A 26,710-nucleotide genomic window follows, 5' to 3' on the forward strand; every position below is an offset into this window, starting at 1 on the left:
AATGGTCCACATTGAAGGTAGTCTCCATATGATAGGTAGTGGACATGGTGGGCTAAGATGGTTGGCCCACAATATGGATGGTCCACATTGGATGGTCCACATTGTAGGTAGGCTCCATATGATAGGTAGCGGATTGGGCTAAGATGGTTGGCCCACAAGATGGATGGCCGACATTAAGGTGAGCCCCACATAATGGATAATCCACATCAAAGGTCAGTCAACTTGGATGAACAGCTGTCTAAATCAAAGGTCGGCCCCTAATGATGAATGATCCACATCCAAGGCAAGGCCCAGCATAATAGACAACTCATGTTGAAGGTGGGGCCCACATGATGGACAATCGACATTAAGGGCGGGCTCTACAAGATTGACAATGGACATTAACATGGGCTCCACTTATGAATGACCCATCCGAGGGTGGGCCTCATATAATGGAAAGTCCACATTAAAGGTTAGCTCCTAATAATGAATGACCTACATCTAAGGCGAGCCTTATATGATGGATGACTCTTATCGAACGTGGGGCCCCACAATGGATGATCCGCATCAATGGTAGGTTGCACATGATAGGCAATTGATATTGAAGGTGGGCCCCACATGATGGGTGAGCCATGTCAAGGTGGACCTCAAATAATGAATGGTCCACAGCCCGGGTGATGTATAAAAACATTGATGGTGGGTGCCACATAATAGATGACCTGTATCAAAGGTTGTCTTCGTATCATCAATCCACATCCAAGGCCAGTCCCTAATAATGAATGTCCCACGTTCAAGTCATGCTTCCTTATGTTGGATAGTCTACATTATGGTGTCCCCTGCACAATGAACAGTGTACATTCAATAGTAAACATGATGGATGAACCACATCCAAGGTGGGCCTTGCAAGATTGATAGCCTATAATTGAAAGTGGGCCTTGCAAGGTAGATGGTCCAGCATTGAAAGTAGGCCCACATGATAGATGGTTTAGGCCAAGGTGGGCCGAACATAATGGATAATCCACACTGAAAGTTGGCCCCACGTGATATACGCTGGATATTAAGGGTGGACCCACAAACCTGAGGTATAAGTACTCGTGTAATGTTGGAAAATCAAGCATACTTCTCAGTTTGTTGCTGATAAACACGTTGTTTACCGAGCAATTTTAGATGGTTTATAAGTAGAACTCAAATAAGGTTTAAGTGCGCCATTCAAAGAATCCCCGTGGCTTTTCAAACGTACACATGGAACAGCTCTACAGAAATCCACACCGTCCAAACCGCGGACCCAACTTTGGATGGAGAATAGCCGAAAAATCGACGATCAGACAGAAAATAATATTAATCATCTGATATTTCCTTTTAACATGGACCTCTCACTGTGTTACTTTTAACCATCCATTTGATTGCCATATATTGGATGGTTAGGATTTCTTGACCAGTGTCATTTTAAATACACACTCCATCTACAGTGGGACCCACAGTTCGGATGGTATGGATACCCGTAAACCAGTGCCACATGCAAGGAGGACGAGTCACGGCCATTTTTTTAACAGTGTGCAAAACTAACACAGCAGTGGTGCCGATGTCTAAATCCAACGGCCAAAAAACTCGACGCATCTCGTGGTAGTACGTCGGGGATGTACGGTAGAAAAAACTCGTCTTCTCTGTTTCCTCCTCTTTAAACCCTAACAACTAAAACCCGGGCAGCTACGAACAGACACGTTCGAAGCAGCATCTGTCTCCTCAGAGAGTTCGACGGAAAATCCCGACGCGCTGGAAATCTGACGCAAAACGCCAAAAAGCTCCAAACAAGGTCGGAAACCTCAAACTCCACTCCAAGGCTCCGTACGCATGCTCCGTCGATTTCGAGCCACGGAATCCGTTATCAGATCACATTTAAAGAAAATATTTTTATTATTCCCGTTTTACAGCTTTAGTGCTTGTTTTCATATACGAAAAAGTTTTTTTTTTTTTTTTTTTAACAATTGTGTGGGCTAAAGAAATCTAATTAGAAAATTCAGGCGATTATATATATATATATATATATATATATATATATATATATATATATATATTTCCATGGCAATTTGCTCAAATGCATCTCTTTGGTTTCGCAGGATTTCCGCATCGATGGACCAAGATCAGTCTCACAAGTCTCATAGGTCACGCCAAGCAGGCCCCTCGGCGAAGAAAAAGGAAAAGGCCGATCAGAAGAAGAGGGATATTTCCAATGAAAAGAAGCACAACCCGAAGGTTGGTCTATCGGTTTCTCATCCATTGCTACGTTCGTTCGTGCGTATATACATGTGTACATACACACAAGCATCATTCATCCATACATATGCACGTACATACTGTTTTTTTTTTTTTTTAAAAAAATTATTTTTTAAAATTTTAAATTATATGATGTACTGTACATGTGCGACATTTGTATGACGATCAGAATCATCCATACCATGGGCTCTGCCATTGATTAGGCACTAGAAAAAATAGCTCAATTGGACAAATTCTAACCATCTAATCAATAAAATGTAATTCAACAGTCTGCATCAGTCTAGAGAAGAGACCAATCCAACATCTAGGTAGGCTTTCGAGAAGCGAGAGCCACAGTCCATTTACAACCGACCCCTTCGAATATGAAAGGGAAGAGGTTGAAGCGCTATTTCCATTGAGAAATCCATTCAATATTTCGATGGTTTGTTACGTTTTATTAAAATTGATGATGTAAATTCTTAGAAAAATATGCATACTGAGATCATCTTACCATGCATGAAATGTTTATGTTGAGAGGATTGAACTTGCTCAGGTAGTGTTGGCTCTGATTATGTCTAAATGTGGAATTTTCTTTCGTGGCAGGCCTTTGCTTTTAGTTCATCAGTGAAGGCCAAGCGTTTGCAATCACGCGCATCAGAGAAAGAGCAACGCAAGCTTCATATGCCAACAATAGATCGCTCAACTGGTGAACCTGCTCCATATGTCGTTGTAGTTCATGGACCTCCAAAGGTATTTGTGTGGACAGCTAACAGCTGACTGAAGTTTGAAAGTTTGACTGTCTTTACTTGAAACAAGAAGGAAATGTTTCCTAAGAATGCATGAATTTTCTTTTTTGCAGGTCGGGAAATCTCTATTGATAAAATCTCTGGTAAAGCATTACACTAAGCATAATATATCAGATGTTCGGGGTCCAATTACTGTTGTATCAGGTTTACTGTCATCCTTTACTCCCAAGCAACCGGATCTTGCATTTTCAGTATTAATTAATATGGAAACTGGTCTTTAGTTTGATTGTCGTATGCTCCTAGAGGTCATGTATTGACTTGCCTGTAATTCTCTTCTTGATTTCGATCATACTGGTGCTTACCTTCGTTCCTGTTTATGTTATTAGGTAAGAACAGGCGTCTGCAGTTTGTGGAGTGCCCAAATGATATTAATGGCATGATTGATGCAGCGAAGTTCGCTGATCTTGCTTTGCTACTTATTGATGGAAGTTTTGGGTTTGAAATGGTGAGTTCAAGTCTCATAATAAAAATTACTCTCAACCTCTTATCCACTGGAGAGATGCTTTTGGAATTGAGTCCCTTGCACAGATATTGTTGCTAAAAGCCTTTCATATCTATATGAGACCATGAGCTCTGGAGGTGTTGATGACCATTTATGGTTCTTCTCCATGTAGACTCGTGTGATGCTTCCTTTGTTTCAAAGCACAGTCAAGATATGTATCTAATTCTTCAGGAACTGTAGTAGATTTGAGTGCTATCTTCAAATTGTATGCACAAAGAGAAAAGATTAGCTGATAAACAAATTTCAAAACATAGTCAAGATATGTATCTAATTCTTCAAGAACCATAGTAGATTCGAATGCTATCTTCAAATTGTATGCACAAAGAGAAAAGATTAGCCGATAAACAAATTCTGATTTCTTTAGATTGTCATGAAAACTAAAGCGACTAAGTTTTTTTTTTTTGCCAAAAACCAGTGGTTTGTGTTCTTTTAAAGCTCAAGCAGCTAGCATGTAGCTTCCAGTAGGAAGCTCAAAACTGATAGAGCATGATGAATTAATCCCTTTATCTCATAGCCTAGGCCCCAAATCCATGAGTTAGGTCCTCAACCGAACCCTCCTCGTGGGCCTCAAATCCATGGGTTCTGCGGGCTACCCACTTCAAGTGTGCCCTTGCATCTCACATGCCACCCCAGTTGAGCCCGGTGTGAAAATGCCCCCGAATTAATCACCTCCGGTAATGACTCTCGAACACGAGACCTCTTGCTCTGATACCAATTTGATGCAGGACAATTAACCACTTGCTCTAAAAGCTTGAAGTGATAGAGCATGACAAATTAATCCTTTTATCTCATATCCCAGGCCCGAAATCCATGGGTTAAGTCCTCGGCCAAACCATCCTCGTGGCCTCTAAATCCATGGGTTCCACCCCCTCGTGGGCCCCAAATCCATGGGTTCCGCAGGCTGCCCACCTCGAGTGTGCCCCTACATCCTACGGGCCACCCCACTCAAGCCCAGTACGAAAATGCCCCCGCATTAAGGTTACTTCTGAAGATAATAACAATGAACTGGTTATATGGGAAATTATGCATGGGTTTACTTTGAGAATGTAAAGAAGGAATTTCTCAAGTTTAAATGTTTAGAATAAGAAAGTGCCACATTTCTTAAGTCTAACTTTTAGAATAAGATACTTCCACTCATCTTGTTGTTGGGTTTATTTCATCACTCACCACCCTTGGTTGCATAGACTTGAAACCTTATGCTTTCCTTGCTTGGCCTTCTCTCACGTGCCATTCCTTGTAGCCCCCACTTGCTCACTTCTTTTATTCTGATCTAATTGTGTACCATCTTTGTGATTGCTATCAACTTCTACTATATTTTAATGCTTATCAATTCTCACTTGGATTGTGCCCACATGATGACATTGTTCGGATGCTGCTGAGATATTTCTGATCTAATCAATCTTTTCCATTTTTTGTTGGCATGCTGTGCATCCCCTGCAACATTGCCTAGTTTCGCAGATCATTTGGTTCTTACATTTATGGAGCTAATGATTTTATTGAAGTACTATTTGGCTTTCTGTTGTTGTCTTTGTTCATATTAAGGGGTTTATGATGACTAACTCTGCTTTGAGCTGTACATCTGTGGTAGATGCAGATCCCTTGGATTACTCGACATCTTTTTGGATTACTAAGACATTGTGCTTAGATGCTGCCTAATTGTTTTAGATTGACCAGTTTTTCAGTATTCGCCATTTCTGTAAACTTACTTATGCTGTATTCTGATGTTAATTTTAGAATTCTTACCATAAGAAAGGTCTTCAATGCCTGCTGTTTTGCTTGTCTTTCTAGAATGTCTGTTGATTTCTCATAGTTGTGTAACGGTTTCTTCCCATACAAACTTCTATACCAGTTGCAAATGTTTCCAAATTTCAATTGCCATTTCATTAGGTACGGCTAACGCGCTTGAATGTAGGGATGTTAACAGGCCGGGTTAGGTCTGGGCCGAGCTTTGTCCAAGCCCAGTTTGCATTTTTCCACCTAAGCCCAAACCCAGGGGCCCGTGATGGGCCTGTGACATACCACAAGTGTCGGACCCAAAAACAAGCCAATTGCTTACATGAGAAATACGAATGAATAGCCATTCCTATCTTGGTAAATGCCAAAAACCGTTTTTCTCCTTCTTGCTGTTTGAAATATTCTTTGAATTCTGTCCAAGAGCTATGCACCTTAACAACTTCATATGGCCAGTAATCAAATCCAGCACACTTCAATTTTGTATCATCCAATTGAAATCCTAGAGGCTCGACAAGATGCAAGCCGACGGTTGATGCTATACATGTTCTGGCTATGTATCCTGTATTCCTAGGAATTTAGGGAGAGACTAAAACCACTTGGAGAAGCTTCTCATGGGGAACAGATCCCTCACCATCATTAGACCAAGAACTCATGTCACCTCTTTCAAGTGAGGAGTGGGGTGTGATATCTGGACATAAGGAAAAGAGAGGGAAGAGAGATGTTTTGAAGGGTCTGAGAGGTGTTTTTCTGTTGGGATTTGGTGGAGAGAGAGTGACGTAGGGAGGGATGTGATGAGGTCGATCACCGTCTTCCTTAGGGGATATCTACTCCGAATCCATGGAGCTCTTTGGACTCCTCACAGAGCTTCCTCGAATCCATGAGGGATAAAAGTACAATTTGGCCTAACCACGTTATTCTCCTAACTTTTCTAAGCACTTTTCATGTTGGGCACGACTCGTACAACTCAAAGGATAAAAAATTATACTCCAACTAAAACTTACTATTTATAGTAAAAACGAACATAAAAGGTACATTTGACCGTCGATCTGATGGAATCTTGCAAATCCGGCATGGGCAACCCGGTGTAGCGGGTTGGTTGGCTAAAGTAGGTTCTCGTACCCCAAAATCATATATGATATGTCGAAAAACTCATCCTGGTTTGCGAGATACAACTGTTTTATGGTTCTGACAGTCTGGATAATTTCCGCCTCTGATCGGGCCTTCTCTGGTCCATCTTTGCCATGATAGTGTCTGCGACCCGCTCTACATTAGAGAGAGAGAGAGAGTTTTTTTTTTTTTTTTTAAAATTATATTTTTATTTATTTTATTTTATATATATATATATATATATATATATATATATATATATATATATATATATATATATATATATATATATATATATGAAAGTTTGAGTGAAAGAAGTGTATCAATTCCCACCGAGAGAGAGCCGACATATAGAGGGCTTGCTGAGATAGTAGACCCCACTTCTAGCAGAAAAGGGAAAAATTACAAGCAGAAAGATTAACTATATTAGAGGCTCATTCGAATATGAGATGGTGCACCCTTCTAACTATGACCTCCACTGAATTCGAAACGTCACGAAAGCATCTGTTATTCCTTTCTTCCCAGATAGCCCACCAGACGACAAGAAGAGACATTCTCCAAACCACATCAATTCCCTTTCCCAGGGCCACACCATGCCAGGCTGCGAGCAGGTGATACGTCGAATGCGGAAAAGACCACTTCACCGTAAAGGTAGAGAGCAAAACGGACCACACCTTCTGGAAGAACAAGCAATAGATGAACAGATGATTGGTCGATTCTTCATTTTCCAAGCAACAAAGACAAATGTTCGGAATAATCATTCTCCTTTTCCTTAGGTTATCCACTGTAAGAACTTTCCGTCTCCTCACTAGCCAACTAAAGGCCGAAATCTTCGGAGGCACTTTGTATTTCCACACCCTTGCTAACATAGCCTCTTCTAAAATAACAGATTTTTTGGCTGAGCACAAATAGAGAGACTTAACAGAAAAAAGACCCTTCCTATCGGGGGCTCCAAATCAGCCTTTCTTCTTAAGTAGTATTGGGTTGCCCTTTGCCGATTCGTTGAAGGAGGGCCACGAAGTCTTCAATTTCCCAGTCATGGATATTTCTTCTGCAGGGGGGGTTGCCAGATAACTTCATTCCCAAGCGTCGAAAAACAATCAGCTACTACTATGGAACGGTTGGGTTCCAGACGATAGATGGAAGGAAAATCCTCCCTCAAAGTCGAAGAACCAACCCAAATATCTTCCTAAAATTTGATCTTGTCTCCTTTGCCAATCAAGTGCCCGATCCTATTACGAACATCCTTACTTGAGCTAAGCACCCCTTTCCATAAGGACGAGGCTCTATAGAAAGGGGATTCCTTGGACCATCTCCCGTCAGCCGAACGACCATATTTGCTTTTAATAAGCTTGTTCCACAGCGCCCCTTCTTCAGTCCCAAGTCTCCACCACCACTTACCTAAAAGCGCACGATTCATCAATTTGAGGTCTCTAACTCCCGCCCCGCCTTTGTGAAATTGCTGGCACACTTCGTTCCAATTAAGCAAGTGAAATTTCTTCTTTCCCTCCATCCCGTGCCAAAGAAGTCCCTTCTCAGCTTCTCTAGGATCGCAATAATCTTGGCCGGGCACTTAAAGAGAGACATGTATAGAGGGAGATTTGAGAGGGCCGCTATAATCAAGGTGAGACTCCCACCTAAAGATAAATATCTGCATTTCCATTTGGCTAAGTAGGATTCAAACCTTCCAATAACTGTCCCATAAGGCCATCGGAGGCTTGCCTACACAAAGTGGGAGACCAAGAAAAGTAGTCGGAAGCATGCCCATGGTGCACTCGAAAAAGTCAGCAAACTCTTTGGATTCAGATGCATCCAAGTTGACCGCGATCAGCGTAGACTCAGAGAGATTCACTTTTAGGCCCGAAACCGCTTCGAAACAGTGGATGGAGGTGCGAAGATTGCTGACTTTCGTAGCATTTGCCTCGCAAAATAGGAGGGTGTCATCTGCAAATTGGATGTGGGAGATTGGAACTCCATGCCTTTTACCTTAAACCCACCAATAGTACCTCCTACCTGACCTTTGAATAGCATGCTTGAAAAGGCCTCTCCCACGATCAAGAAGAGAAAGGGAGAGAGAGGGTCACCTTGCCGTAAACCCCTTGAGCTCTTGAAAAAGCCTTTAGGGGAACTATTTAGGATAATCAAAAAATAGGCTGACCCAATACATTCCTTCATCCACCAAATCCACTTCGACCCAAAACCCATTCTGTGAAGCATATACTAGAGGAACTGCCAATCCACCCGATCATAAGCCTTCTCTAAATCAAGCTTACATAAGAGACCCTTTTTTCCTGAAATTTGGAGAGAGAGAGAGAGAGAGAGAGAGAGAGAGAGAGAGAGAGAGAGAGTTGAATGCGTGCACTTTAACATAAACGGATGGGTGCTGCCACATTCAGGCTTCTCAAATCCATTCTCGCTCCAGATATACAATGGCACTTATCAAGCCAAAGGAGAATGATTTTGTTGATACTCTGGCAGAGTATGATGGTTATAAGTATGCACTTGAAAACTGAAATCCCACTTTTGAGAAGAGGGGAAAATTTTGGGGAAAGAGGGAACTTAAAATTTGAATTTTTGGAAGCGGTTGGGCTTGGCTGACGGGCTTTTGGATAGCGAAGTCCAAGACTGGCCCACTTGAGAAACGGGCTTTTGTTTTTAGCCCAAACCCAGCCCTCGGGCCTGATACTCCAGCGCAAGCCTGGTCTGAGGCAGGCCAGGCCTGGAAGCCCATTGGCCTAGCCTAGCCCAGCCCATTGACAGCCCTACTTGAATGTCTGCCATCATAAAAAGTGAGTGTGATGTTGATTATATATTAGTTATGATCTGTTGTATTTCTGCATACGACTTGCACCTCTGAATGGCTGTATTTTTGTAATCTAAAGATGCCTTCTTGATATTGCAGGAAACCTTTGAATTTCTTAATATTTTGCAAAATCATGGATTCCCGACAGTAATGGGGGTGCTTACAAAACTGGATACATTCAAGGATGCAAAGAAACTGAGAAAAGTTAAGAAGGACCTCAAGCATAGGTTTTGGACAGAATTATATGATGGAGCTAAGCTTTTCTATTTATCTGGTCTTGTTCACGGGAGGTAAGTACCTATGGTTGTGCTTGGGATGGGCCCTCCTGTTTTGTTTTGTTTTCTTCTTCTTCTTTCTTTTTTGCTTTTCTTTTTCCTTTGTCTGGCTTTGTTTTCTTTTTTGGCCTTCATCCTTAATAATATTGCATCATCTTTCAAAAGCAAAAAAGAGTACCTTTAATGCTTGTATTTGTCCCTCTCTCATGGACCTAGCTTTATTTGATTATTTATGTTACCATGAAATGAGTATTATCAGCAGTTTATGTTTGCATGGTCATTTCTTTGAAGTAGTATGTGATTTTTCATCCTTCTACTAATTTGACAGGTACCCCAAACGTGAAATACATAATCTTGCAAGATTCATCTCTGTTAAGAAATTTCGTCCTTCGTCTTGGTGTTCTTCACATCCTTATGTGTTGGTTGATCGTTTCGAAGATGTTACACCTCCTGAAAAAGTGCATGCAAATAAAAAATGTGATAGAAACATAACATTGTATGGTTACCTTCGAGGTTGCAATATGAAGAAAGGCACCAAGGTATATCTTTTGACCCTTTCATGGTTAATTTTCTGCAATGTGATAAACTTTCTTCTTTTACTGCACCAAAAATAAGTTTTATTATATCAAAGTGCATAAAGGGCAAAGTAGTTCCGTGATTATCAGAAAAGAGCTCCAGTAAAGTTTGTTAGTTGAAGTTTTCCTTGTTAGGTTTCTTTTGTATGTTTTGTTCTGTGATTGCCATTTTGATTCCTAGAACAAATTTCTACTCTTTTTGATTCTTGTGTCATTTTTTGATTTATTTTATTCCTTTTGGAGCTACATATGTGTTTCGACTGGACTGGCATCTGTCAGCAAAGAATATAGGCTAAATCACTTGATATGTTCTTCACTGTCTTCTGTCAATGAAGAACATTCAAACCTCCTCTCCAGTAACCAGTCTCTTGAAGGAACTTCAGCTCCTTCATTGAAAACTGAAGCGATCGTAGCTGAGAATTTGTGTTATCTAGCTCAGCAATATCATCCACTCCTTCCAAGCTTGTATCTTATCATTTCATCAAGATCGGATGGAGATGATACTCTTCTACACTGTGCTTCAGTATCTTGTTTTTCTTGCCAACAGATTTCTGTATCTTCTCTACTTTGCATTGATTGCTTTTCTTTCTGTATATATTTTTCCTTATGTTTTCTATTTAGCTCATTATAACGTCCTTTCCTAAAAAAATCTACATGCATACCTGAATTTCTTCCTAGGGTTAAATGCTTCATGTTGAGCTCACGGGTAATTCCCTGCAATTTTCAATGTAACCATTATGATTATACCCCAAATGGAAAATCTTCCCAAGTTGATCATGTTAGGGATTTTATCTGGTTAATCAGGCTCCATTCAATTCAGTTTGGGGTTTTTTCTACTTGTAACTACCGTTCTCCCTTTGTCCATGATCACTGAGATGTAAGAGATTTGATAAGTTAAGTGGACAGGAAACTGAAGGAGTTTGCTTGTAAATGATAATGAAAGTGGGGTTGATCTTGTGACTGGATGAACATATTTTCCAGTGTATATGCCTGATAGTAGGCTAGTAGCTAAGATTTAGTTTCTTCTCAAAGGTTGCATTATACTAGTTTTAGATTAATATGAATTGATGTATAGTTGTTGAACAGGTGCATATTGCTGGTGCTGGTGATTTCAGTTTGGCTGGTATGACTAGCATAGCTGATCCTTGCCCTTTACCTTCAGCTGCCAAAAAAAAGGGACTGCGTGACAAGGAAAAGCTTTTCTATGCTCCTATGTCTGGTGTCGGGGATCTTCTCTATGATAAGGATGCTGTGTACATAAATATAAATGATAATCTGGTTCAATTTTCTAAAGTAGATGATGAAAGTGGGGCTGCAGCAAGAAAAGGTATCCTGATTTTGTTTTATATTTGCAGGACATTTTGCTTACTCAAACTCAACACAAAATAGGAATTGAATCTTTTCTCAGGCTTATACTCCTTAGTATAATACTAGGGGCTCAAAGTGCATTATATACTTGTATACCACCATTTAGCTACAGTCTTCATATTAGTTGGTCAGCCTTGTAAATCAGTGTATAGCTTTATTTATTTATTTATTTATTTATTTTTCTGGCTTTTGGTCTTTAATAAAATTCTTCATCATCGTCTCAAAAAAAAATCATTCACTTTATTTTTGCTTTAAATTTTGCATTTCTTTTGCATGATTGTGCAGGGAAGGACCGAGATGTAGGCGAGGTACTAGTAAAAACGCTTCAGAATACAAAATACTCAATTGATGAAAAGTTGGAGCAGAGTTTCATTAATCTTTTCAGTAGGAAGCCTCCCACCATGTTAGAAGATAGATATGGTACAAAAGATTCTCATATGAACGATTGTGAAGATGAACTTCTGAGTGGCAGCGATCAAGATCACATTGAGCATATGGACTGCATGGAAACTTCAGCGCAAGAAAAGGATGGTGAAAAGGGTCCTATTGGAGAAAGTGAAGAGGATGATTCTAATGAAGAAAGTGATAATGCACTGGAGAAAAGGGATGGAAATGGTGAGCTGCTACCTCCTTTAAAATCTGATTTAAAGGAAGAAGCTGAGTTCCACGATGGAAGGCTAAGGAGAAAAGCTGTCTTTTCAAGTGATTTAGCTCTCAATTCTCCGAAGGTAATTGCTACTGATGATATATGCGTTATTATATGTGGATATTTCATAATGATATACTCATACTATGTGTCCTCTTCTATTCTGTATGGTTGCTAGAGGCTCTAAATAGGGAAATCACTGAATGCATGATGAGAAAGGCTATTGATAACTTGTACCAGATTGCTTTTCCAGATTATGAAGATACGATTTTATTTTGCAGCTTAATGTTGCCTTCTTGACCTAATAGCTTTTGTCGATGGCCTAGGGCCACAACATAAAAGCTTAAATCATTGCCATCCATTGGGGAAGATTATTGTGCTTGTATTGGCTCCAACAAACTATAAATAGTTTAAGGTAAACTCTATAAAGAGTCAGGTTGTGTATCCTATGACACAGATGCATGCATGCACGCACAAACACCAGTCATTTTTGGATAATCATATGCATGCTTGACCATGCTCATTAGAAATCACCTGATGGGGACATCAGAGGATCTACTCGGTTATACCAGACACGGAGGCGACCACCGACATCAACGCAACTCTCTTTGTGGATGGGAGACAAGTTCCATATGGGGCCCGCCGGGCCATTTTGAAGACTCCACATGCATTGGACGTGCATCTGGAAGATCCCACTTAGGGATGATGCATGTGGGTAGCTTAGGAGATAGTTTTAGTCATAAGATGTTTTTTGTGTCGATCCAACCGTTGGACCTTGATATTGTTTTATTTGTTATTTTTAGGATTTATTTGACAGTTAAGATTGAAGGCAAGTGTTTTAGTTTACTTATTTTGGATGACGGGCCATGAAACTTAAGCGAGTGACATATTTATAATTTTTTAGAAGTTTTAATATAAAAGCAGGGGGGGATGTCCAACCCTATTGGAGCTTGAGAAAAAGAAAAAAAAGTCTTTCTTGTGTTGAAAGGGTGTTTTCCTCTTTGTTTTAGAGTTTTTGAGAAACTCTTCATTCCAATCGAATTGTAGAAGGGTAGAAGCTTGCTTGGTGGTGGATTGTTCCAAGGTGTTTTCCTCCTCTTTCTCTTCTCCAACAAGGTACTCCACTTCATCTCTTTTTTTCTCTTCTCCTTCCCTTGCATCTCTTCTAAACCCGACGAAATCCAACCCAATCCACCACTTCTCTTTTTCCTCTTCTCCTTCCCTTACATCTCCTCTAAATCCATCAAAATCCAACCCAATCCACCTCCTTTCTCCTTTCCCTATCCATCCATATGTGGACGCGCACGCACGTGCATGTGTCCGTATGGGCTGCCATGTGTGGATCCCCTTTAGGTACTTTTCCTCCTTGATTCCCCTCCAAACCCTACATAATCCCTAGATCCCCAATTCCCAAAAAATCCCAAATCCCAAATCCCAAATCCCAATCCCTAAATCCAAAAACCCTAACGAAAATCTGATTTTCTTTTTTCTTTTTTGTAAATCCCTTACCCAAACCTGATTTTATTAGCATCATTGTTTTCTCACGTGGTTTTTGCATTACCCACGCTAGATTGGAAGTCCCTACTTCCAAGTGGCCACTCTCATAATACTTTATATTTTCGTGCACCGTGTATGTGACAGCTTAGGCCATTCGCGTTACAACTCTGAAATTTCTGAATCTATTATGTGGATATGTTTGGTTTTACATGTTGAATGCTGAAATTAATGTGTAATTGATCTCACTTGTTGCATCCTAGGTGAGTTTCACTCCTCCTACATTATCACCATACATGGGCATAAGGATAAGAGTAATATGATTTTTTTTTTTTTTTTTTGAAAGATTAAATTTTATTAAAAACACCCATAAACTCACACCAAAAACTATACAAGAAGAGCAGAAAGAAAACAAAAAAAGAGGGGGGAAAACAAAGAAAGAAACAAAGCTATACAACTCTTAGCCCCCCTGGCTGATATTAACCCCCAAAACCCAAAGAACAACACCTTTGCTAAGGCTTCCAGTCCCTAAACAAAATCAGAACTTTTGTGAAGATCCCAGACCCAGAACTACTCGATTTGTTGAAACACCGGTTGTTTCTCTCGAGCCAGATAGACCAAAGGACATCCATCATCAGGATACACCATTTTTTCCTACCCAGCGAGCCCCCATCTTCACCATGCCACGAGGAAAAGAGATCTCTGAGGCTCTCCGGCATCACCCAACAAATCCCAGCCATCTGCAGAACATGGACCAGATTTTCGAAGAAAACCAGCAATGGCATGTGAAAATAAAGCATATGGATATGAAAATAAATAGTTTCATTGTACATTTTTGTGTATGGAATAATTCCATTTTATTTTTTGGGTTAAATCATCAACATGATGTTTCCATCGAACCTTAAAAAAGATCTGTCAGCTATTAGAAACTAATTAACTGGGCTATTCTTGTTTCCTAGAAAATTATGACTTGGATCTGTACGACCTTCCATGTCTAATTAAAATTTTTAGTACTGCTTATGCTCATCAAACATCCATATCTGTTTGAAGATAAACATGATTACATTAGGATACTATGCTCAGTATCCTCTTATCATATCCAGTATGTATCTCTTAGTCACACTAGAGATACAGGCATTAAATTATGATTCCTATAGTGACTCACACGGGATTGCCTTTATTGGACCTGTGAATCTACTTGTTTAGTTCATGATATTCAAAGCATTTATATGTGGATGATAACGTGGGTTACCAATATGACTTGCAATTGATGAAGCAACCATCTTCTGCTAGTGCCTTATCATGGACTACTGAAATGAGTTGTTGTGTTAAATGTTCTTCACACTATCAGGCTTCATTTGTATCAGTAGTCTCTTCTTCTTGTTGTGTATGGCCTGACTATCAATGTTCTCTTGATGACAGGATTCTGAGGAAGATGATGTGGATAGTGTACAATCCACAGGCTCAGATATTTCAGCAGAAAGTGAAGATTACAATATCGAAGAAGGTGAATTCCTTGCTCCATTATGAAATCGTTATGTGTCGCCATGATCATGTATAGATACCGAGAAATACTCATTACAGTTTCTTTTCTTCTCTTCATTTGTGAATAGTAGGCATGATAGTATTTAATTTGTTATAATGATTTTAAACTCAGAACCGACCCCAAATAGCTGGAAAAATCAAACAGGGTTATGATGATGTTGATGGTGATTTTAAACTGACAACATGGATATGAATGTTTCACATCAGCTGCAAAAAGAATGAAAGTTCAGTGAAAAAACCAGAAAATTTATCATCAACAATTTTATTTTGGAAAAATAAAGATTCACATAATTTATTTATTTTCCTTTACATTATTGGCTGTATTCATTTCTTTCTTTACCTCAAGAAAAAGTATCTATTTCCTTCTTACCTCTTTTCCTTTATTGTCCTCATAGATGATGGGATGGGGAATGCTTCAAAGTGGAAGGAATCCTTGATTGACAGAACAGTCTTGAAACAAAATATTAATCTGATGCAACTTGTGTATGGACAATCGGAACCAAAATCGAGAACCGCTAATCACAAAGCACAGGGTAGTAGTGATAGTGAAGATGATGAAGATGATGAGTTCTTCAAGCCAAAAGGAGAGAACAAGGTACTCCCTTGAAGCTCATTTTACCTGTAATCTTATTTTGTGAAGTGGATAGGTTTATGTCTCTCAGATAAGCCACTCTGTTTCCTTATAAAAAAGAAGCTATCCTTATCTTCAATAACGCAAAAATTGTTTTATCAATGTTTCTCTCTCTTTATATTTATCATAGAGGTTGTGTGGCAGAAATTAAGCGAAAGATCTGATGCTGATGATGTCAATGCTGAAGACTGCTCCAAATTTGAAAACCATGAAGAGTTGAAGGATTGGTCAAATAAAGACATTATAGAAAGTATTCGTGATCATTTTGTCACAGGGGATTGGTCAAAGGCCGCTCATCATGGTGGAGCGACAGATGATAATGGAGAAGATGATGACTCTGTTTATGGTGATTTTGAAGACTTAGAAACAGGTGAGAAATACGAGAGCCATCAATCTGGTGGGGATGGAAAGATCCCCGAAGGAGATGATGCAGAGGAGGAGAGGAGGCTCAAGAAGCTTGCTCGTCGTGCCAAATTTGATGCAGAATATCCTTTCCACTTCACTTTACTGCTTTGTGTTTCCGTCTGACATGTTGTGCCATGCATGTTTCCATCTACTAAAAAACTTATTGCTCGATTTGACTTCAAGTTCTGTTTGTCATAGTCTCATAGATGGTTTCCTGAAGCTTGCTCAATGTTATGTGCTCTGCTCCCAAAATCAAACAAAAGAAGGAAAGAAACATCTATTTAGTTCCCGAATTCTCTGCTTTATGCCCTTTATTATTATTATTATTATTTCTTTGGGAAGGAAATGAAAGAAGTTTATTCAAAAAGAAAAGAAAAAGATACAATTTACAACACAACGTCCAAAACATGGGGAAAAATTGCAACTATCGAAAGATTCGGTACAAGAATTTTGTCCTTTATATTGTAGCTTTTGATTAAACTATTGCCATTTTCCTTTTTTTTTTTTTTTTTTTTTTTAAAATATTTTTATAAGGTCTACCAAAACCATTTCATCAATCATTTTGGTCTGACCTTAACTCCAACCTACATATGACGGGGATGAACCGCCTGATGAGGAAATTGATGAAAAGAATGGGTCCAAGTTCCACAAAAATCAAGCCCATGATAGTGACTACTTTGACAAGGTAAACTTTCTTCGTTTTGTTTTCAATTTAGACCCGTGCATGCAACGACTAATATATGGGTTATGTAGTTAAAAGAGGAGATTGAACTTCGGAAACAGAGGAATATAGCCGAACTCAATGATTTGGATGAGGCCACTCGAATAGAGGTTGATGGTTTCAGAACAGGGACTTACATGAGGCTGGAGGTTCGTGATGTTCCGTATGAGATGGTTGAACATTTTGACCCTAGCCATCCTATTTTGGTTGGTGGCGTTGGTCTTGGGGAGGAAAATGTTGGATACATGAAGGTCAGTATGTTCTTGCTATTAAGTTTGTTTGTTTGTTTTTTTTTGTTTTTTTGTTTTTTTTTGTTTTTGGAGCAACTACAGTGACGAGTCATTTTTTCACCCCATTTTGTGATGATTGTTGCACTATCAATTGGCAAATGATGAGATGGTAGTATAATATTTGTTGAAAGAGTGGTTGCAAGATCTTGGTTGTGGGTTTATTTCTTTATTTTGGATGTTTAGAAGGTAATTGTAAAATAAAAAATGAAGAAATACCTTTGTTGTAATTGGAAATATGCTCTTTACTATAAAAGTTTGAAACTCAGCTGCAAATTGACATTAATAGTGGCAGTCTTCGTGTAAAAATAAAATAACCTTGAAAAATACAAGTCTATTGTCTATACACACCAACCGCATGTACCCAAACACGTGCAGTATCTTACTTTCATATCAAAGGAAGGATCATATTGCATACTCACCTGAGGGTTGACCTTCACTATTGTTACTTTAGTGCAGAAATCTAAAACACAAGTATGGTCATTCTAGGGATAGAGGTTGTGATGCATAACAATGAGTTTGATATTCCTATTGCAGTACTTTAGCTATGCCATTAGCTTGCTAAAAACATGGATAAAGTAAAACTCAATCTCTAAGGAGTTCGAAATGTCCAAATTTCAATCCATAATCTCTAAGGACCAGTGTTTATCTTTGTTCCCTGTGCAGGTCTTTGTGCATTCTCTTTTGAAACCCAATTTCATGCGCGTGAACCACTTTGATTGAATCTTAGAATAAATTCACAATAGAAGTATATATTCACTTGCACAAAAATCATCCAAATTTCACATTTGGAGAGTTATATAAATTTGGTGTGAATGTATGCATTTCCAACCGTGACATACCACAAGCCTTTAGATTACATCTCTTTTTCTCGATGTTAAAGTATATAGTCACATGCATAAAATCATCCAAATTTCACCTTTGGAGAGTTATATAAATTTGGCATGAATGTTTGCATTTTTGAGTGCGACATACCACATGCCTTTAGAGTACATCTCTTTTTCTCAATGTTAGATTACATCTCTCATGTTTGTGTGCGTGCGTGCATGTGAAATGTATTTGACAACATCACAAGATAAAAGGTTTCATGCACACAACCCCTTGCTGAAGCCTTCCCACTTTGACAAAAGGCCCTTTCGACCCTGCCTCAGTGCATGTCCCATTTGGCAACACTGAACAACTTGATTCATCGTCATGCACCAATCAAGTATGAATTCCACATTGTTTCATGCCTCCGACATATAGTGAAGATCATTGTCCGTCATCTTGGATTTCTTTCCATTTTCCATGCTCAAAATGAACCAACATGGCAAGTCGGCAACACACAAGTGACAAGCCTGCATACATATTAAGGAAAAAACTATTTAGGCCCCACAAAAACATAGCAGATTATAAATTGATTAAAAATAAGAAAACTAGTTTAAATTTGAAATAAATGAGAACTCTTGAAAAAAAAAACTATTTAGTCCCACATAAATTCCAAATCTCACTACTATCTCTCCAATGAAAGAAAAGAAGTGATATTATAATGTATGTGGGGGCATAAATAACTTTTAAACACAATAGCCCTAAAAAAGAATTGCAAAAAATTGGGAAAAAAATTCAAAATATTCTAATTTTCTTTTACGAAAAACCCATATTTTCACCAATATATGAAAGAAATGTAATAGAAAGGAATAATTGAATATTTTATATGTATTCTTTCCTATTTCAACGTAGAATTCGAATGCAACAAGCGACATTCGATTCTGTCGAGCAACGAAAAAGATATGTTGATTTCTTTCTCTAGGTTTCCTATGGCCCACAAGCTCCAAAAGTCTCCAAAATCTCTCAAAAGTTGCAAATGATAGGTTATTCTAGTGAGGGTGGGGCCTAAATATGTTTTAAAACCAAAATCCCTAAAAAAAGGAAAAAAAAATCAGTTTTTTCACCGGGACCTTGCTCTAAAAACTCGAACTGATAGGGCATGGCGAATTGATTCCTTTATCTCATAGCCCAGGCCCCATATCCATGGGTTAGGTCCTCGACCGAACCCTCCTTGTGGGCCCAAATCACATGTGTTCTACCTCACATGGGCCACTCACTACACGTGTGCCCTTGCATGCCACAGGCCACCCCACTTGAGCCCGGTGTGAAAATGCCCTTGCATTAATACCCCTCTTGCATAAGTTGTCCACCGTGAGCACCTTGTTACTTCCCACTAGCCACGACAAAACAGCTGCATTTGTTGGCGCTCCATATCTCCAAACGAACGTTGTATGGCTCAGCTCGGAAACATTTAATCCTCCAACTGAGAACTTTCCGGATCTTTCAGCTAGCCACCTCATGGAATCACTTTGAGATGTGATCGGACAAACCTTACTTAGCAACTCCAATAAGCGCAAAAAGTCCCCCACCTCGACATTGGATAGATTCCTCCTACAAGGAGGAGCCCAAATTATAGATTTCCCTTAAAATGAGAAGCATCTTGCCACCACTATATTCGGCTCTTGTGCAATTCCCGCTAGTCGTGGAAACTTCTGCTTTAAACATTTATCCCCTATCCACGCATCTTCCCAAAATCTAATTCTCTCCCCACCACCCAATTGGAACCCCACACCTTCCCAAATCCTTTCTTTCAATGAGGCAACTACTTTCCGTAGAGACAATGCTGTATATAGAGATGACACCTTAGTCCATCTTGAGTCTTCTTGACAGCTGTACTTCCTCACTACAACCTCTCTCCAAAAACTGTTCTCCAAAAAAGTAAATGTCTTCCAAGACCCGAAGAGCCGCTCCCCCTTGATCCCAACTCCCAAGGTTTGTATACATTTTCCCGCTTCATAAGGTGGAGCTTTTGTTTCTCTTCCCTCCCCCCATAGGAAATCACTTCTAATTCTTTCGAACTTTTGTTTCCCATTTTTAAATGAATTGTTGAACAATCCTAACTCTCATATAGCTGCAAATTTCATTAATTAAATGGTTAAGTTTCTCATTTTTCACTCAACTATATTTAGCCGTCCATTTCATGCCAACAGATACATGGGTAAGATTTGTTGTCGATATCAATCTGTGGGCTACCACTAGGTCAGTGGTCTCAATTGTCCTAGTACATATACAGTGGGGATGCTAGAAGTGGGTCTGTTTGTATTGTTTTCAGCAAATTTATTTAAGTAAAACTTTTGGTTAATTGTACGGTGCATGTAAATTTTATATTCAAAACTTGTCATTTTAGCGGTAAGAAACATTGATTATTTGATGGAGGTGGAGGGTTTAAATCCTGGCTTCGCCTGAGGTATAAACTGGGGCATGTTAAGGAATTATTGGATGACTCTTGTACAAGACCCTAGTTATGTAAGCAATCCACTCATCTTGATGCAGATCTGAGTTGGCTCAATCTGAGTATTTAAGAGCACTGCTCTTTTTAATTTTTAAAATTTTCTGGTAGCAAGTTTTATTAAATCTAAATGAAGCGTAAAAAAGTAGTACTGTCTTTTTCTAATGTTACTGACAAACTTCTTCTCATTTAACATCATCTGACAATTTATTTTTTTTGAAAGGTATTACTTTGTCTGACATGATGTTATGCATTCTGGTTTTCAGGCCCAACTCAGGAAGCATAGATGGGAGAAGAAAGCGAAATTGAAGAATAGAGATCCGATTATCATTTCAATTGGATGGAGGCGTTATGAGACCATCCCTGTCTATGTAACTGAAGAGCGCAGTGGGCGGCTCCGCATGCTCAAATACACCAAAGAGCACATGCATTGCCTTGCTATGTTCTGGGGCCCCCTGGCACCTCCCTCCACAGGACTTGTTGCTTTCCAGAGTTTATCAAATAATCAGGTCTGGTTTTTTGTTTATGATCTTCATCAGGTTTTAAATGAATTGTTATATCTAAACTTAAAAACAGAAATAACATACCTTTCTTGTTGATCTTACCAAAATCTTTGACTTTCATTATTTTATAAAAGTTCCAAAAAACTATGAAATGATCATCCAAGTATGCACTCCTTTTGACATCTCTTATTAGCTGTTTTGCTAATGGACTGCATTTAGTCATTCAGCAAGGATTTCGCATTATAGCAACAGGACATGTGTTAGAGTGCAACCATGCAGAACATATAGTCAAGAAGGTAAAAATGGTTGGTTATCCCTGCAAGATCTTCAAAAAGACAGCATTTATCAAGGACATGTTCACATCAGATCTGGAGATAGCTAAGTTTGAAGGTGCAGCCATTCGGACTGTCAGTGGAATCCGGGGGCAGGTTAAGAAGGTATGCGTTGTCACCCTTTCGATGTTTTCCTTCTTCTCTGCAATTACTTCTTTTCTTTATGCAAGTAAAGATACCTTGTTATTTTAAGGAGGCTTTCCTAAACTTCTCCAAGAACCCTTTATTTGTAAAGAATGGGTAGAAAATATGACTGGAAATCATCTTTCCTTTGAAGTATAGTTCTGTTCTTATTTTATCTCAGGGCATGTGTGGATACACGGAATCTATGCAGAAATGGAAATTGTTTTCCACTGACAAGACAGTTGGACTGTTTGGATATGTGGATTCCACACAATAACCATTATTACACAGAATTCTCTGGTACAAGAAACAAGGTGACTGCTGTTTAATGAATTTGAGGAATCCAATTTTCTATAATAAGCAGGCAAATTATCATTGGATAATCATCACACTTTCCATAGAAAACCAATGGATTCTACATATCCAAACACACCCTCAGTGGTTTCCGACAGTGACCAACATACTGACAGCATCCTTGTTGGCTTTGTGGAAATTGAGAAGAAAGCAAAGTTTCATGTATGATAATGAATTTGGTGCCTTGACTATCCAAACATTGGACTCATGATAAAAATAATTGGTGCTAGTCCGTTGCACAATTAATTCTTCTGAATTATGTGCATTGTCAATGTAACTTGAAAGGGAGGAGAGGAAAGAAAAATGTTGTGTTATATAAATTTAACAAAAAGATTGCCTTTTATTTGTTGTTGCTGGAAATATCCTGTGTACCATAAGGCATCATCATTTCTACACTTTTCTTATGTTCGAGGGTTGTGTCCTTTCTCCTTCTTGTTCATAGGCTGCAAAGGAAGAGCTTGGCAACAAACCCAAAAGGAAAGGAGGTCAACAGAGAGAAGGGATTGCCAGATGCACATTCGAGGATAGAATTCTGATGAGCGACATTGTTTTCTTAAACACATATGCTCCAGTGGAAGTCCCCTGCTACTTTAACCCAGTAACTACAGCTATGCAACCTCATGACAAGACCTGGAAAGGCATGAAAACAGTGGCTGAGCTTAGGAGAGAACTCAATCTTCGGATCCCAGTCAACAAGGATTCACTCTATAAGGTTCTCTCTCTCTCTCTGTGTGTGTGTGTGTGTGTGGCTCGACCTAGGAACACAAAACATTAAATACTAGGATTGTTTGACATGTAAACAGTAGCTGTTTGTATGCATTTGTGATTCTGCCTGGGAGCGTAAAATATCAAATGGTTAGGATTGTTCAACATGAGAGCAGTATCAGTCTCTCCTGTGCTTGAGCACACACATGTATATGGTTCTGCCTAGGAGCATAAAATATTAAAGGGTTTTGTTAACATCCCCAAACCTTTTAAGCCACACACGGGGTGATCTATTGCTGATCTGAACTATTCATTCATTCATACAACTAGAACTAGGAGCAAACCATGGCGCAAGAATCATGCAAATTGGATTATCCTAACCCTTTGAATGAGGCCAATTTGTTACAATCATCCGTTGTTTACGATCCATAAATCACATGGTTAGAATTATCAAAGTGTTTTTTTAGAGAGAACATAAAATTTAGGAAATGCTCACAGAAGGTCCACAACAGACTTCAGCATCACCCGTGAGATGTTGAAGAGATTTAGGAAATGCTCTCACATCTTTTGAACAAAAGGGCAGTGGAAGATGAGATAATCAATCGACTCGCATTTCTCATATACATCAAACAAATATTGGGAAGAACAAGGGATCTCTTGTGCAGGTTGTCGATTATTAGCACTCTCTCCCTTTCCACTAACCAGACGAAGGTTGCGACTCTTGGAGGGGGCTCTATAAGACCAACGGTGAAACGGGTAGGTGTGATCAGAAATACAAGATGACTCGCATATCATTCTGTAAAATGATTGAACAGAAAACGGCTCGAGCTATGAAGGTTGTTTGACACACGCCACATGATAGAATCCTTCTCTATTGCCGAGGGAACATAACTCTTCAAACAGTCCAACAAGCTGGCCAAATTGGCAATCTTCTCATTCGTCATGTCTCTACAGCAAGGAGGAGACCACACCATGGAGCCGCCACAGATGGAGGAACAACAGTCCATTGTGATGTTCGTATCCGATGTGAGGCGGGTCAGCCTAGGGAATACTTCTTGTAGCGGTCGGCCTCCGCACCACACATCCTCCTAGAAACGGAAGCAACTTTCAACACCAAGCGGGATCTATCTACTAGTTTCAAGATGATGATGGGACCTATTTTGTTTGTCAGATCAATCTTGACTGTCTATTTTCATGCTATTGATCGTAAGCTTAGGATCGCCTAATTGGCATGATTTTGCACCATGGCTTGCTCCAAGTCATATGAATGAATGAACGGTTCGGATTGGCAGTAGGTCACCTAGTGTGCTATTTAAAAGGTTTGAGGACGTTGCTAACATCCTCACACATTAGCAAAACCCAATATTAAATGGTTAGGATTGTTGGAGGTGAAAACAGTAGCTCTCTGTCAATATATATTTACATGTATGTATTTGTGTGTGTGTTTGTGTGCACGCAGGCACGTGTGCACGCAAACACCATATAACCAAAAACTTGTGTGTTCCATGTTCTAGAGCTCTGCTAAGCCCAACATCTCGCTGATCTCCACAGGCATCTCCAAACGTGGCCATGTATACCTACCTGACATGTGAGATATCCAACCTGTCATCAATGCGCCCCACCATATAGAAGACCTAGCCCAGGATCAGGCCGGTAAAATCATCAATATGCCATGTGAAAACAATGAACAGCTTGGTATACCGTATATGTGCTACTATCCATATTGTACATATACATGTGTCCCACCTGCTGAGTATGCCGCTTCGATATCATGATGAGGCATGGCTGATGCATCATGGAGAGCTCGGATGCCACAGCTCACACGCAGTGCCAGGTTAGCACATGTGGTCACATTAGTGGTCCATGTGGGCTTAGTGGAACTGCATTATAATCATTATATCCCTGTTAACATTTCTCTGTTTAAATGTAATGTATATGCATGCTTACAAAATATAAAAGTGACTCGAGGATTTTATGTGCTTGTACTTTTCTTTTTTTTTTCCTTTTTTTTTTTTGGATAGGGATATTGTTTATGCTTTGTTTCTGTCCATATATTATCTGAAGCAGTTGATGCTAGTATTTCGGTTTCTCCCTCTTTTAGGGAATGTTTAGGGGTTTGCAGTTTTGGCTGCAGAAAGGATGCACTGCTGTAGTTCATGTTCGATGCCATCTCTAATTCTTCTTCTTTTTTTCCACATTCACAGCCTATTGAACGGAAACCAAAGAAGTTCAATCCATTGGTGATCCCAAAATCACTACAAGCTGCTCTCCCATTCGCTTCCAAGCCGAAGGATCAGCCTCATAGGAAACAGCCACTGCTCAAAAGCCGTCGGGCTGTTGTCATGGAACCCCATGAGCGGAAAGTCCATGCCCTCGTCCAACACCTCCAGTTGATCAGAAATGAAAAGGTATGCCCACTTTCAGTTCCCCTGAGAAGGATTACCATAATATGCAGATTGATAAGATACCCATCAGCTTTTTATTGAGTGGCAAACTAGTACCTAAAAGGTTGTAGTTTTAGCAGGCGCTTGTTTTCATTCACAGTGAGAGATGAAATTGAACTGCTGACACCATTTTTTATATAGTTTTGAGGAATTCTACTATGTATGTGTCTCCAAGGCCTGTGGTGTTAGCACCAAAACATCAACCTTGTACTAGTGGCACTTTTGTAGATTGATCAAGACAGTTCATTTGTCGGCCAACCGTGTGGATGAGTCATATTGCTGAGGGTGAGGGATTGGACTGGGCTAGGCATCTGATCATTGCCTTGTAGGAAGGAGTGGTTAGCTCAAAACAGAGCTATGGTCCACCTTGAAGCAGCAAACTCATGAAAAATAGAGACAGTTGTCTTGTCACCGAGATGTTTGGCAGGTAGCCCATTCACATGTTGGCCTACCAATTAAACAATCCTGATCACCACACATATTGGCCATATCTGCAGTGTGGATGGAAGTAGAACTTGTGTGTTATTTGCAAGGCAATCACTTATCTACTATTTTTTCTTGTCAAATCCTTCCATATTGCATCACAAACTCGAAATCTGCCAATTCTGTTAAAATTTATCTAATATGTTAGGATCCCAATGGTTTAAAGAGCCTGGCTCGGAACTGACACCATGTCCACTGTTTGAGTTGGGGAAGGGGCAACCCATGGAAAAGGCAACCTAGAACAAAGTGAAAGCTGCCACGATGTGGAAAGGGCTGCTTGGACAACCAGAATGCAGCCACCATGCCATCTTAGGGTGGAAAGGACCACTTTGGATAGCCAGAGTGCAGCCACCATGCCCTCTCCAAGTGGACAAGGGCTACCTGGAAAAGTGGCCAAAGCGAGTGCCGCCGCAGCGTGGGTAGCTGCAGACGTCAACCGTGGAGCATGGTGGAATGTTACGATCCCAATGGTTTGAAGAGCCTAGCTTGATGCCTTCCATCAGCTTTTTGGGGCTTTTGGTGTATTGATTAGGTTCTTAACACTATCCTTAGCATTAGTTAAACGTAAGCTACTTTTATTGAATATTCCGATTTTGTTATCAATGTTTCTGGAGAAATGTTTGCGTGTTCTACTCATGTGTATGCCTCTCGATGTTTCAAGAATGGCTAGATCATTTAATGCTCACTAGATTCCCTCCTCAGCCTTTAAATGGTGGGAGATGTGAGAGCATGACTCTCTCAGTGTTGAGTGCAGGCACTCTTAGTCATCCACCCTTATTTTCAATGTGGGCAATTTTGCAGATGAAGAAGCGGAAGCTCAAGGATGAGGAGAAGAGGAAAGCACATGAAGCGGAGAAGGCCAAGGCAGAGCAATTGACGAGGAAGCGCCAAAGAGAAGAGCGGCGAGTGAGATACCGTGAGGAAGAGAAGCAGAAGAGGAGAACCCGGAGAAAACTGTCTTAGTGATCATATGAGTATTCCAGCAGCAATTAGGAACATGTGCCTGACGGGACGAAGGTCCCATATATCGCCATTTTCTACCATAGGCAAATGAGGTTAGTTGTGTCAGATCTGATCCACAAATTTTCATGGCGAGACTGCATGGAAGTCTGACATTTGACTCGCACCTGTGGATGGATGAAACACCTAGGTTATTTACTCTTTTTATCCTAGGCATTAATGTATTGTTTGTAGCTTAATGCACGTATTGGCTGCTGGGTAGGCTAATGAGCTTCAATAGCTTGTATTCATGTGGGGAAAACTTCTTTGTAACCAAATAATTTTCCAATGGTTTTGGTGATGCTTCTTTTTTCACATAA

At 39.8% G+C, this 26,710-nt stretch overlaps 1 protein-coding gene across 1 annotated transcript; it reads left to right on the forward strand.

The window, feature by feature from the left end:
* Window positions 1-1,585: 1,585 nt before the first annotated feature.
* On the forward strand, window positions 1,586-26,710 carry LOC131232437 (uncharacterized). Its single transcript, XM_058228663.1, has 19 exons — window positions 1,586-1,792; window positions 2,097-2,232; window positions 2,836-2,982; window positions 3,092-3,182; window positions 3,365-3,483; window positions 9,284-9,474; window positions 9,788-9,998; window positions 11,121-11,361; window positions 11,688-12,130; window positions 14,965-15,049; window positions 15,483-15,682; window positions 15,863-16,203; window positions 16,712-16,808; window positions 16,877-17,095; window positions 20,714-20,956; window positions 21,178-21,387; window positions 22,202-22,471; window positions 24,669-24,872; window positions 26,193-26,710. The coding sequence occupies exons 2-19, from the start codon at window positions 2,110-2,112 to the stop codon at window positions 26,352-26,354; spliced, it is 3,597 nt and encodes a 1,198-aa protein (XP_058084646.1). The 5' UTR covers window positions 1,586-1,792; window positions 2,097-2,109; the 3' UTR covers window positions 26,355-26,710.

The sequence above is a fragment of the Magnolia sinica genome, chromosome 18 (assembly GCF_029962835.1).
Source record: "Magnolia sinica isolate HGM2019 chromosome 18, MsV1, whole genome shotgun sequence".
NCBI lineage: Eukaryota > Viridiplantae > Streptophyta > Magnoliopsida > Magnoliales > Magnoliaceae > Magnolia > Magnolia sinica.